The sequence below is a fragment of the Parasteatoda tepidariorum genome, chromosome 9 (genome assembly GCF_043381705.1).
Source record: "Parasteatoda tepidariorum isolate YZ-2023 chromosome 9, CAS_Ptep_4.0, whole genome shotgun sequence".
In the NCBI taxonomy this organism is placed as follows: domain Eukaryota; kingdom Metazoa; phylum Arthropoda; class Arachnida; order Araneae; family Theridiidae; genus Parasteatoda; species Parasteatoda tepidariorum.
Genome location: NC_092212.1, coordinates 81,518,693 through 81,533,639, shown reverse-complemented (window position 1 = coordinate 81,533,639; position 14,947 = coordinate 81,518,693). Strand labels below are relative to the sequence as shown.

The 14,947-nt window shown below is 28.6% G+C and overlaps 1 protein-coding gene across 5 annotated transcripts in view; it reads left to right on the top strand.

The window, feature by feature from the left end:
• LOC107451173 (serine/threonine-protein kinase unc-51-like protein Atg1) overlaps positions 1-14,947 on the top strand; it is a 67,188-nt gene that overhangs the window by 36,679 nt on the left and 15,562 nt on the right. For 3 of the 5 annotated variants that reach the window (XM_071185372.1, XM_071185371.1, XM_071185370.1), the window contains exons 14-18: positions 666-978; positions 2,957-3,062; positions 4,438-4,596; positions 6,346-6,537; positions 13,479-13,592. In XM_071185372.1, the coding sequence (XP_071041473.1) occupies positions 666-978; positions 2,957-3,062; positions 4,438-4,596; positions 6,346-6,537; positions 13,479-13,592 (884 nt within the window). The remainder of the gene's footprint in view (positions 1-665; positions 979-2,956; positions 3,063-4,437; positions 4,597-6,345; positions 6,538-13,478; positions 13,593-14,947) is intronic. The other 2 variants (XM_071185374.1, XM_071185373.1) reach the window with 1 other exon arrangement.

Sequence of the window (14,947 nt, the reverse complement as noted above, 5' to 3'; positions counted from 1 at the left end):
TTGTTTCTAATTTTCAATCGTTAATAAAATACTTTTTATTTGTCCACTCAAGTACAAATACACTTTTTTGAATTTGTAGTGGGTGACACTTGATGTAAATACAGTTTTTTCAAACATTAATTCATTCATTAAATAGGGATGAGCGAAGAACGAAATGCAATTTTCTGATTGGTTAAACATTAGTCATTGTTTTAAATTTTACTTTAAGCAATTCAGTTTTTCACATATTTAAAAAATAACATCAGTGATGATTTCTAACATATAGCTCTATCTGAACCAAAAAATTTGTTTATTGCGCACATTTAACTATTTAATAATTTTTTATTCTCTGTGTCAGATAAATTCAATAAAGAAGATTTCATGGTAGCACGTGTGGTCCATTTCACCAAATTTATACTTTTACAGTTATCTGATACCACGTGCCTTTTATCTTTTCAATTCCTACTATTAATTCACACTCTCCCTATATATATTTATGTAACTTGTTCAAATTTTAAATCATTAATGAAATACTTTTTATTAATTCATTGATTAAATTTAATTAATTAATTTTAGTTTTATATGGGAGAAAAAATTTTAATTACTGAATAAAAAGTAACTAAAATAAAAAAAATTCTTTGTTAACCTAATCTGGTATTCACTATTTTTATATTACTTGTTTTTAGTTCACCTTCAAAAATTCCTGTCACCAACAAAGCATTCAAGAAAGCTATGCACGGAACTAATATCAATCTGGCAGCTAAAGCCGTTAAGTATCAAATGATGCAGGTATCATCGGAGAGTGATGCTGCTCAAGCATCCTCCAATATGCAGATCTCAGAGAATATTGGGGACAGCCATTTAGCGGATGCTGTTCCTGTTCCGACTCAGAAGAATGCATACAAAGAGAGCCTCCGGAACACAGCAGGATCCTCCCCACTCGATGGATATGAATTTTCAAAGACAATGCTTTCTCCTGGGACATCTCCTACTTTGAAGGTTTGGATTTTTCTGAAATGTCTAAGAGAGGAGGGGAAAGTAGTGGTTTCTTTGATCTTAGAAATTTTTTTTACAATGAGTAAGGAGACATTTTGAATAAAAAAATTTTAAAAAAATCAAAACAACATAACTTATTTTGTCTGTAAAACATCTAAAGTTAACAATTTTAAAGAAAAAATATCTTAATAGTACTATATGTTAACTTGAAATTAATATTTAATGGGAAACATTTTGAATAAAGATTGTTTTCTTTTAAAAAAAAGTCAAAACTGCATAACTTACTTTGTCTGTAAAACATCTTAAGTTAACATTTTTAGAGAAAAAATTTCTTTATAATACTATATGTTAACTTGAAAATTAATATTTACTGAATTAATATTAACTTTCAAGTTAATTTTTAATTAATTATTTTTGATATTCACTTATTTTTTTTAATTTAAATTTCATTAATATTTACTCTTGTTTGTTGTATATACAGAGATGATTGTGTTCTAGATTTCCGGATTTTTCTCTAACCGCATTAAGGAAATTTCCGGAAATCCAAGGTCCAGAAATTTCAAGAACATTGCATTTATGTATAAAAATTCTTGTATATTTTGTTAAAAAATATTAGAACTAGAATTTATACTTGGAATCTCTTTCATTTGTAAATATTTTTTCTGGTAGAATAATAGATGTGATCAGAGATAAAAGTGAATAATTATCAATTTAAATTATCAATTAAAGTTATGGTTCGATAATTATCAATTTAAGTTATGGTTCATATTATTTATTTGGAATTTCTTGTTGTGAAAATATCAATGATTTAAATTAATAAAGACATTAGTTTTTTGAAATGCCTCATTAATGATGTTACTCAAGAAATTTTCAGGATTTTTGAGTTGGCCTCACAATCCCCCCTGATTTTATTAATTTATATTTTTGCTATTCACTTAATTTTTTTCAATTTAAATTTCATAAATATTATCAATAATATTTACTACTGTTTGCTGTGTATAGATATAGTAATTATAATTTTCATTTGTTTTGAATTGAAAAAAGCTTTAGTTTTGCTTGTAGAAAATCTTATACATTGTTCTATATGCCATATAAAAAAATATATTAAAAAGAAACAGAATTTGTAAAAAAGAATAACTAAATAAATGCTTGCATCTTTTACCACGCATTGAAAGTCAAACTTCCATTACTAAGAATGCTTACGGGTAAGAACAGAAAAGTGACAAAACTAAATAACTATGATAGAATTTAATTGTGTTTTGAACTTCAGAAATAAAATGATGAAAAAGGATATTTTTTAGATTAAAAAAAAAGTAGCCATTTTTCTTGTTTTTCGAAATCTTTACAAATTGAATTCAAAGACTTTTAAATGTCTTAAATATTTTTTTTACAAGGTGCTATTGTTTTTTTATTTGTTTTTTTACCACATGCTATTATATTTTTATTACTATTATAGATGACACTATCATTATTTATGATTTTTCATGCATAAAAAAGTATTTCAAGCTGGCTGTTATCTGTACTCAAAATTGTTGAAACAATGCTGATTTTCTCAAAGGGTTTAGGCAGTTTTGATTTTATCAAGAAAGCATAAATGTTTAACTTTTTTCAATCCTCCATCACTTATTAAAAAAAATTTATAAATCTGATATTTTATACTTTATCATAAGCAAATATATTATTTAACACTTTTGTGAGACAATGCTACAAATTTTTATAATTTAATTTTTGTAAGGTCTAATATTTGAGGGGGAATTACTAGGACATCATGATAAAATTGTGTTAAAGACTTGATTCAACTTTTAAAGGCAGCCTAAAATACAGTTTTTAAAACAGCTTAAAGAAATTAAAATTTAAAAGTACTTTTTAATTTAAAAATTATTAGTTTTTAATAATACTCTTTTATTTTGTATTTAAGTACCAATTATCAAATAATATTATTATGTTATGAAATTATAATAAAATTTGCTATTAATTTCAGGATTCTGTCCCTCTTTACACTGAAAGGAATAGAAAAGACTCAACTAACTCTTCTGGAAGTGATCCTTTCCGAATAACAGACTTAAGCTCAATGACTCCACCTTCAGGTACTCCACTATGAAGTTTTCTTTGTGAATCAGGGGTTATTGTATTCCGGGTTTTTTGTATCAGTTTTCCAGGTCTTAAAATAGAAGCATGCAATTTTTGCACAAATATCACAAAATTCTACTTATCTCAAGACCATTGCTGTGAATCAAAAACTTAAAATCGAACAAAATTTTTAAGCTTTTTCTAAATCCCGTTAACGAGACGTTCACGTGAAGAATTACTTCATATGTGATTTTTTTGCAAGTTTGATTCTTTTGGTTTAACAGATTTTTGCCATTTTGAATATTTGGAACTGCGTCAGAAGTATTGCGATGCTTATTTGCATGCTCTGACAGTCAGACTGCTCTCTCTAATCACTATTGAGGTGTAAATTCACTCGTGTGGGAGTGTTTCTCGGCCTCTGTGACCTCTCTACTCATAACAAGGTATATTTACATTGGATACCTGAACATGTGAGCATTCTTGGAAATCAGTTAGCTGACGAAGCAGCACAGAATATCTCCCACATTATTCAAGCTCTATGGCAAAATTGCCCATGAGCAAGGGCGCAACTCGAATGGTCAGAGACAAACTAAAGAGCTGTATCGTGACTGTCCTAGTGTACGACAGAAAGAGCTTCTTAAGTTAAACAAGAACAGTTTGAGAAGATCATTGGTCTTCTCACTGAATACTACACTATCAGAAGAATGGGTATTGAATCTGATTCTCTTTGTCGAGATTGTCATCTTCAGGAGGAGACTTCCTGACATATACTTTGTGATTGCGAGGTCTATTCCACTCAAAGATTTGAGCATTTAGGGCGCCATTGCATTAAGGCCTGGGAACTGCAAGATGTTCATTGAACTTCATTTCTGCTATAAAGCTTTGTTATTAATCATGATATAGGGTTAGGGTGCAATAGACCTCAGGTCGATTTGCAGTGCTCCTTGGAGCTGCCCAATCTCTTAAGTAATAATATTAAGTCATATATTTGAAATGCGGATTGCAAAATTACATTATCTTATTATTAGTAGAAAAAAAGTTTTTAAAAATTATGGAACAGTTTTTCTATATCTCTCCTCTTCTGCTTGGATGACAGCCTTACATTTTACGTTCTGTAGGGCAAATATCAATCATTAAATTACTTATGTGAACTGAGCAATATGATTAGAAGCATACTTAACATATTCTTCGTGCATCCACAACCCCTCTAAATTCTGTTGCGAATGAAAGTCTTCATATACATTTTTCAGTGACATTCTTTACTTATTGTTCAAAACAATAGAATCATTGTTCGAGTACTTAATTACTAAGCATATATTTTTATATCTACAGAAATATTTACCAATAGTATTAAATTGTTGCAGAAGTAAGATGCAGTTTTTTATTTTACAGTTCAATTTACGATTGGGACGCCCCCAACTGGAGGTAGACTTCGAAGCTTTAGCGGCAGCACCCCTCCTCCCGCTGGTTCAGGCAGGCAAACGCCCACAAGTTGGCGTCATCAAGCTGCAGCGCCACAGAATTATTCAACATCACCTCTTCGAAGATCTGGTAAGTTCATATTCTTTCGTTTTTTAAAAATAAGCTCGGAGTTGTTGATTTCATTTTCTTTCATTGGTCATAGTACTTTTTACTATATATACAGTGCTGATAATTCGTAAATTATGTTCCATTAGTCGCCCTTCAAAGGTTTTGTGGTTTGCTCCTCATGTATTATAACTCCTCATGTAAGTGTATTACTGATTTCCCTCAAATTCACCACAGCTGGAAACAATTTACCTAAAGAGAATTTTTCTCTGTGCTGATGAATCATAAGTTATGTTTCAATTTTCCATGAGTCTTCTTTGAAAGGTTTTTATGGTTAGCTTATTGTGTAATACAAATATAGAGATGTAAGTTAATACCACTCAAATTTACCACAGAATTTTTCACGAATTCTTTTCACTTTGGATTCAATTAATCTGTTAGTACATTTAGAGCTCGAAGTTGGCCACAAATTCCTTTAATTTCTTTAAATTTTAAAAATTTATATAAATGTACAGAAATATTTGATTTTCTAAATTTTTGTTGAAATGGTATGAATAAATAATAAATAAAATGTAAATACTTTATTTAAAAAAATATTTTCAAATTACAAAAAATACACATAAATTTTGTTATACACCATGTTGCATAGCATATAATGAAGACAGAAGTTAGAAGGCATTTTTTTAAATATTTGGATTTTAGTAACTGATATGCATTCCAAATATGTAATGTTGAAACATGTATCATGTAGTTTCATCTAGACACAAATTCTAGAATTATCCTGGTTTCAGGAAATAAGACTCGTTTACATATCCAAAGAGAACATTTATTTACACCAAACACAACAGATTCCACACCCCCAGCTTGTTCTCTTTAAATACAGCTGTTTGAAGAAGATTACGTAAAAAGTAAATATCAATTCCACGTCACAGAATTTATACTGTGAAGATCGGGACCACTTCAGTTCGATTAACGAGAAATAATGAACGATACGGCAACGACGCCACAGGGTTCCCCAACGCAATCTGGAAGACAGTCACACAGAAAATTTCACATGGTTAATCAGGGTTTCCACTCCACGGGAAAATACAGGGAACTTAAAAGTCACCTAAAATAACAGGGAATTTTGACTTTTATTCTTTACAAACTGTGAAAATACAGGGAATGTTGTTTCTTATTTTTGTTATTTAAAAAATTGTGACCGCTCAAAGCATAATCTATGAGATATTTAAGAATGATATTTCAGCTTTACTAATCTACTTCATTTACTATAGCATTATTTAAGTATGTTCAGCTATTTTTCCAGCAATTAAAACTAATAAATAAAGTTAGCTCACAGAAGAGCATGGTGATTGTGTTTTTCCTCTTATTATATTGCATATATTATATACAGTGAGAACACATGGAATTTTTTTTCCAGATTTGAGTGGCAACCGTGTTAATTTTTATCTCAGAGAGCTGAAATGCGGGCTTCAATCTATCTATGCCAACACATGATTAAGTTTTACTCGTTACTTGTATTTTTTTTCCCTTTTGTTCACTTATTTCAAATATTCACTTCTTCATACTGTATCACTTATATCGAAACACCTTTTTTTATTATTTTTATTAAAGCAGTTTTTTTATTTTTTTAGTCCTTTGAGAAACAAAGAATACAATGTTGAATTCTGATTAATTTTTACTCGTTATTTGTATTTTTTTCTTTTGTTGTTTTTTTTTATGATTTTATTTATAATTTTTAAATTCTTTTGACTACACTATTCATATCTCCAGGGTCAACACCTCCTACCAATTATTGCAACCCCTACCCAACTTCTGTTTCACCAGTTAGCTGCAGGGACATGAGGAGATGCGAAAATCGCAGAATTGAGCATTCTGCTAACCGATGTTTAGATTTCAGGAATATATCAGGAGTGGGCAGAGCCATGACTCTTCCTGAATTCAGTACAAGAGATGTTTGGCCAAGTATGCAATATTTTTCAACACCATTCCAACACATTTTTTTTTTTAATTTGAGTAATGCACTTAAGTGGATTATGTTATTTTTATTAATGTTTCATTAATGTATCTGATATACATTTCTTAACTAATATTTTTTATTTGAATATATCATATTGGGCCAAATACCTTTAAATTATTAACACATAGCTGCTAACATGGATAGGAATAAATCCAGTAGATTTTACAAAATAACATGAATTCCGTGATAATTGTTGCATAATGTACTAAATATTTTAAACAAAGGGAATTTTAGGGATTTTTATAGTCATCAAAATAGAGAAATTACAATTTTTTCCAGTTATGTTTGACATTAAGCATACTTAAAACGTTTTGTATTATGTTTACTCATAATTTTGAATATTAATAGGCATTTAATTCTTCTAGGATAGTTAAAGAATTTTTTTTAATTAAAAAGAGAGTTTTGAATAAAAGTAAACTGAACTTTTTAGAACAAAAAAAGTTTTGAATGTATTAGTGATACTTATTTAGTATTACTAATACATTCAGTGACTGTATTAGTAATACTTATTTAAATATTCGTGCAAGCAAGCAATAATCTGTGCAAAACTTCTATTTCAATAGGGAGTTTTTTAGGAAACTTACTAATTTTAGGGAAATTTCTAAAATGTACTAAAACCAGAAGAATTTTAATTAAACCTGTAAGACCAGGAGAAATTGGCAAAATCCAGTAGTCTTCTGGAAAATCCAGTAGAGTTGGCAGCTATGTTAACATTTATTAAAACTTTTCAAAACAGCATTGAGCAAAAACGAGAGTTACTCATATCTGAAAAAAAAGAGAGCCTTCACTCATCAAACTGTTAGGAATATTATGAAAGGAAAATGTAAAATTGAATGATGAATGTGGAAAATAAAGAAGGAAAAAAAAGAGATCAAAATCAAATATTTCGAAGCAGATAAAAAATATATCTTTTTTATTTTCAGTGTTGTATTTATTCATAAATTTTCCAATAAATCCAGTCCAAATTTTCCAAGAATCCATTTCGGAATGGCATATTACTTGGAAAAAGATTTTAACGTCTTAAAATTTAAAAACTTAAAAAAAATCAGAAGTGCAGAGAGACATACTTAGAAATATATTCATTACAACTTGATGAAGGAAGAATAATTCTTTTACTCATTTTTCTAAAAAATTTCTTCTTAAATGTGAAATTTACAAAAAATCAGAACTCAGTAATGCTGTGTACATTTGAAAAAGAATTAAGCCAACTTTCGGCGCCGTCTGAGTTTGGACTCTTAAATTTAATACAAGAAAGTGTGTGGCCAAACATGCAATGAGTTTTTTTTTCCCCAACATCATTCTACTAATTTTTTTTTATTTATTTGAGAAATGAGATCAAGTATTTACATTCTCTCTTGTGTCAATTAACATTCCGTTTATGTATTAACTGAATATATTTATTTTATTTTAATAAGACATAATTGGCCAACTATATTATGTCATCCATAAGTTTTTGCACCAAATTACTCGTTACATAAAATTGCAGAATTGGCTCTGCTGTTAGCTGATATTTAAATTCTAAACTAGTATCTCCTGGTTGAATACTTATCACTATATATCTAGAGATAAATTTGGAAATGACTGTGTCAACATAACTCATCTTAAAATTAGTACTGTCTTCCTATCAAGAAAACTCCACCATACTCTCACATTGAGTGTTATATGTGTAAAAAGAAGGTCACTTTGAATTTGATCAGGATTGGTCAATTGTTAGATATGAAAATTGCTGAAATTGGTACCTTGCCAGTTGATGTTAATATCCCAGAAACATATCTCCTAGAGCCGCTTTTGGGGTAGGCACGACTCTTTATTTCGGTACTATTCTATTATCGAGAGAACTCCACCAGACTACACTGACTTTGACAATAAATTCAAGGACAAGTCACTATAAATAAGAGAGTAGCGAGAAAAAATGAACGATTATTCAATTTAAATTGTTCTTAATGATTAATTTACAATAATTCTAGAGAGTCAACTTTATACATTAAAAACTGTCAAAGTAACCTATTTTGAAGTTAAAATGGAATGTCTTTTATAATTTCTCTATTTACTGTAACCTACTACTTACATTTACTACTACTTTTTGCCTTCTTGTACAATTATTATTTATCAACTTCATGCTTTAAAAAATATGAAAATGTACTGTTTTCAAGTAAAAATATAGCTGCCTGATATAATTTATCTACCTATTTTAAAACATTTCATTTTTAATCAGAATTGGAAGTTTTTACTCACTTTCTATCATACTTTATTGTTAACTATCTTCATAATTACATTTATAATTACAAATGTTTCATGATTACATTATTAATTTTTATTTATTTATTTTGAATTCTGGACAGAAATAAAATCATGGAAACCTATTTAAAGTCATCTAATTTTTGTCCTACAAATAAATTGGTTTCCGATATTAATCCCTCTCATGTAAAAGATTCACTTCATTCATATTTTGTTTAAACAAAAAAAAATTCTTTTTTTTTTTTTGTTAACAAAATTTTTTCTTATTTAAATATTGATTTATTACACTGATAATTTAGGTTTTTATAACTTCAGCTTAGTTATAGTTTAAGTTATTATAATTTTATCTCAAGTCCATGATATTCCTATTTTTTCATTGCTTTCTTTTTTTAATTGTTTTTAGACCTTATTTTTTGTTATATTTTACTGCTGTTGTGGAATAGAAACTCTATCATGAATTTTCTATTATAAACTTTTAGATATTGTATAAAAATTAATAGAAAAAAAAGCCAGAGATGGGAGTAATGCTCTACCAGTAGCTGTAGACTCTAATTTCTTTTTCATATGTTGGTTGTGGAATTCTCTACTTTTTGAAAAAGTAGTGTACTGAATGATGTAACAAAATAAAAAATTAAAAGTAAAAAAACTTTAGTTAGGAGCAAATATTTCAAATAAAGTCCATTAATGGTTGCAAAGAGAATATCCACATTATTTATTACTTTTTTTTTTACTTAAATAAAGATTTAAATAGACAACAAATTCACATAAACTTGAAATAAAAATATTCATTGTCAAGAGTGATATAAAAAGTCAAAAGAAAACGTCTGTAAAGAATGAATTAGCTCATTTATTATTCTAAATCAATTTTTACTAATTCTTTTCTTTCAATATAAGCTTTTTTTTATCATTTTGAACATGTGTATAAATTGAATCCTCCAAAAAAAATTCATCTCCATTATGTAGTTAAGTAGTTACTTCATTTCAAAAGTAGTTCATAATCACTGCATTTTTTTAAAAAAAAAAAAGTAATTGTAGTTAACTACATTTTCTATGTAGTAATTTTTCTGACTGCTGAAAAAAACTTTAAAATCATGGATTGATTAAAATTGAGATCAGTTGCTCACAAATAAAATTTTTCAATGTGGTTTTAAGGAGGATATTTACCAATCAAATTTAATAAAGTTATAGTTGTGTCCATCAAACTATAGTTAATTTTGCTATGTGAGTCCTTCATGTTTAAATCAATAGTATTACTTCTGTGTGGTTATATAATCTTATTTAATTTAAACTTTGTTTATCAACATTCTATTATCTTCATTCCAACATTCTATTATCATCAAACTATAGTTAATTTTGCTATGTGAGTCCTTCATGTTTAAATCAATAGTATTACTTCTGTGTGGTTATATAATCTTATTTAATTTAAACTTTGTTTATCAACATTCTATTATCTTCATTCCATTGCGTTTCTTGAATAATGTATTTAAAATAGCTAATTTCAATGTGTTGTAAATTATTTTCAATATTTTATTTATTTTTTCTTCCTTTTTGCATGCTAAAGCCTGTTTTATGCAACTACAGTGAAACCTCCCGGAAAGACCACCTCTATGTATCGGCCTTATCTATTTACGACCACTTTTGGGAGGCACTGAACTTTTTCCATAGATTTTGTGATAGATTCAAGAAATATATAGATAATAGATTCAAAATTCAATTCTACCGTAGATTCAAGAAAACCTTTAAAAGAGGCCATTAAAACCTCTCCCAGCGACTGGGCAAACCTCTGTACCAAATACGAAAAAGGTTAAATAAGGAAACACTAAAAAATAGCAAAACAGAAAATTTAACAAAACAAATAAGTGGATTAAAGTAAATTCAAACTGTTTGCATGAGACTCTTATTTAGCGAGCTCTCTTTCACAATAAAACTTCATGCTACAGTCAGAGTGCTCTATAGACAATGTTATTAATGGTTTAACTTTTAGAGTTGAAAGTTATTTTAGATAAAACAAGCATCGCAAACAAACACACCTCTTCTCATCTTTTAAAGCTTACTGATTTTTATGATATGAAATGAAATGCAAGCTTAGACAAAAAACATAATTGTCTCTTTTAAATAGCTTTATCATTCATATTTGGTAAATTTGTTTCTACACATAATTTTATCAGTTGGGATCATTTTTATGGATGCTAAATTTAGTTCATCGATTCGTCTTTTCACTACTCCAACAGAAGTGGTATTTCCGTCTCAAGAAAATTTCACTGACTGCAATTAAAATCGTTTACAAAAAATCATCAACCTTCAATAAAAGTTTTGAAGTCAATTTAGGTAACCTATGAGAACGATCAACTGTGGAGCGGAGAGTGATCGCTCCCGAGAGGTTTCACTGTATTTGAACTGTTACGGTCCAGTATATACTGTTACATCTCCAGGTGTTTTATTTGGGGAGCAGTGCTTGCAAGCTTGGTTGCAGAACTTGTCAAATCAATCTGCAGCACAAACTTCATAAATCCTCTTATGTCTGAAACTTAAGCACTGTCAAGCAATGGTTATTATTGTAAATTTAAACTTAACATAACATTGTGTACAGCAAAATTTTCACATATAATGCTAACAAAATTATATAAATTGATTAATTTTTTTTAATTAACAGTTTTATACACTTTTAAATTAATGGAATAATGAGAATTTAATCGCTCCCTTTAGCAATTATTTTTGGAAAAAAATCATATTTTTTTTTTATTTCATTAATAAATACAAGGAACTAAACCGTAACATAATACACCAGTTTTAAGTTGAAATTTAAATTTTTTTATGTGTATAAGGCATTTAATTTACCATCAGTTACTATCCTGAGTCATCTCGGGCGAAGAAAAAAGTTAAAATATTAGTCTTTGTATATGTTCACATCTTCATAATCTGAAAAATCGTTTTTTGCTTCCAGTCAAGTAAAAATGTGATTAAACAAAACGTGCTTACAAATTCTGCTTTCGGGATAGTAAATATTTGTAATTTATGTATACCAGAGTTAACTCTGGACAATCAGGGAAGCGGTTAAGGAACAGTATAAATACCCTACAAACAGTTAACTAGAGTTTTTGTAAATTGATCATTATTTTTTAAATTATTCTTGTTTCAAAATTTCCATTAAAAAAATTTTTTTTTAGAATTTTTAAAAATCAAATTTTTTAAACTTACTTATCTGCAGATTTTACAAACAAAGTTTGTTACTAACGTTAATGATCTGGAGCAAAATGAGTAATTGTATAGGAATCAAAAGTTATTTTCTTGTTTTGCCTCTCAATAATTTTTTCTATTTCTTTTTTTTTTTTTTTTTTTTTTTTTTTTTTCAAAAGGGAAAAAAATCAGCAGCACTCACTGCCCTGCTGAAATGTATCTGTTTCCGAATTTGCAAGCAATTTCATGTTTAAAATTTACAGGGTGCGTAGCGTTTTTAAAAAGTGCTTAAAGGTGCTTATTTTCAACTTTCGTAATTTAAAAGCCCTTAAAAGTGCTTTTTTCATTGGGTGTTTTTAAAAATGCTTAATTTTCACTTTTCGAAAAAGAGATTTTTTTCTTTTTCTTTACCATGTCGATTTTTGCCACGTACTATGCAAAAGAGTGGTTTTCACATTGTTTTATTCAAAGTTTTCACAATTCATTGAAACACAATGCATTTAGGCTTACCTTTGGTTGGTCCGTAGCGTATGAAAGCACCAATCCTATTACATGCTTGATGAAACATTTAGTCCCTATGTGTGTCAATTGAATTGAGTTCGGTGAGATTATTGCACTCTCATGTGTAACTCTGCTGCAAATTCCCTCTGATTTCGAACCGAAAAACCTCTTATCTTTTTATAATGACTAATATAATCAAGAAAAGAGTTCTTTGTCAGAAACTAGTTATTTTATCATGATCACGTAAAGTCTTTAGAAATTATTTTGTTGATGTATATAGTGCTTAAAAATGCTAAATTAGTGCTTAAAAAGAACTTAAAGGTGCTTATTTTTTGTTATAAAATTTGGCTACGCACCCTGATTTAACCCACTGGCGGTTAAGGAAATGGTCAAAATTGGGAGAATGTTTCTCCCCTACACACAGTTCCCCTATCAGTTAACATGGGAAAACCGGTTTTGCTATGCAGAGAAGACTGCAGGTTAAAATGCGACTTTTTACGTGCAGAACCGTCAGTGGGTTAAAATAAATATTGATATGAGTGAAATGTTGATTATCCCGAGTTAATTCAGATATGTATAAATTGCAGATATTTATTGCCCTGAGAAAACTCGGCGTAGCAGAATTTGTTAGTATGCTTCATTTTATCATGTTTTTACTCGGACAGAAGTTAAACTTTTTTCATTTGCTTGAGATAAATCAGGATAATAAACTGATGTTAAATGTTTTTTATACATAAAAAATTTAAATTTCAACTTAGAACTTGTGTGTTATGTTTTATGTTAGTTCCTTGTATTTATTAATGTAATTTAAAAAAATCGGTTAGGGAAGCGATTAAAGACTAACAATGTGCACACTATTTTAGTCCTGTTATTATTCATTCCGACATCATTTCTCAATATTGACAGTTATTATAAAAGCATCTTAAAATGTAATATAATACTGTAATAAAATACAAATGAATTATTGCAGGTGGAAGAATACCTGAAGCTGAAGGCTTAAATTTCATCCAGAGGTCGGGTAGTTCAGGCAGACTAAGTGATACTAATCTTCTTATGGGTCATTTTGCCTTAAGTGGTAATGGAGGTAGGGTTTTTTCTTCCATATAAAAGAAAGCGTCACTGCCTTTAATAAAAATGAAAAAAACTGATACTTCCATTAAATACTAAAAAAATAATTTATGCTTTGAACAAGTTAAAACTTTTTTTCTCTTAATTTATTTTGTCATATTTTTATTCTGATACTAATCTTCTAAGTGATACTAGTCTTTTCATGGGTCATTTTGCCTTAAGTAGTAATGGAGGTATGTTTTTTTTTCCTTATAAAAGAAAGTGTGACTGCATTTAATAAAAGTATCAGTTTTTTTTTTGTTTTCTTTTTAAAAACTGATACTTCCATTAAATACTAAAAAAATATTCTATGCTTTTAACAAATTTTTTTTCTCTAGATTAATTTATCAGATTTTTATTCTGAAAAGGTTTCTATCAAACTTTAAAAGTTATTAATTGTAGTGTGAAAACTAGTTGATTTTTGGTCTTTAATTTTCCGGGGGGAAAGACATTTGATGTTTTGAGTATTGGATAATTTCAAAATGTTGTGCCTTTAACTGTTTTCTTAATAAATTATACTTTTTAAAAATAAGTGAATTTGCAAGTTTTTTCTCCCCTTAAGTGCCTTCAATCAATTCAAATCGATATTCACAAACTTCATGTGAAGGAAAGAATTTTTTTAAAAAACTCTTAATGAGGTAGTAAGCTGTTATACTTAATTTAAATATAATATCTTACTCTGTTCATTCTAACTGATAATGAAAGATTCTATATCATTGCCTACCCAAAGAAGTATTCAGTGATGGTGAAAGCACCTCATGAGTGTGGGGCTCTCTCCCACCCTGTATTCGTGTGTGTATATGTATAGCACAACAAATACAAAAAGAGAAAAACGAAAAAAATCAATAAGTTTTATTTACTGTGCACAAGCTGCAAGTTTATAGAACTCAGAAAATAAGCTCAAAATGTAGAGAAAACATGGAGAGAGAAAAATGACAGAATAATGAAAAAAGAGGGGGGAAATATATGTATTTTTTGAGTGCTCCTCACACTGTTGTATTGATATATTTTGCTTTGGTTATATTGATATAATATTAGAAAGCTCTCCTTTTTGCGGGTATAATCGTGTGAGCTGATGAAGAATTATATATTTCTTTCTTTTTTTTTCATTATTCTGTAATTTTTCCATGTTTTCTTTAGATTTTGAACTTCATTATCTAAACTTCATTCATGTAAATTTATTTACACAAATATTGAGCGAAAAATTGTCATCTTAGAAGGAGCTGTATCTTATAATCTATAAAATATGAGGGGGCTTAAGTCCCCTAGCCCCCCCCCCTCGGTTCCACCGTCCTTGATAGTGTTAAAAGTAAGAAAATATTTTTGACAAAT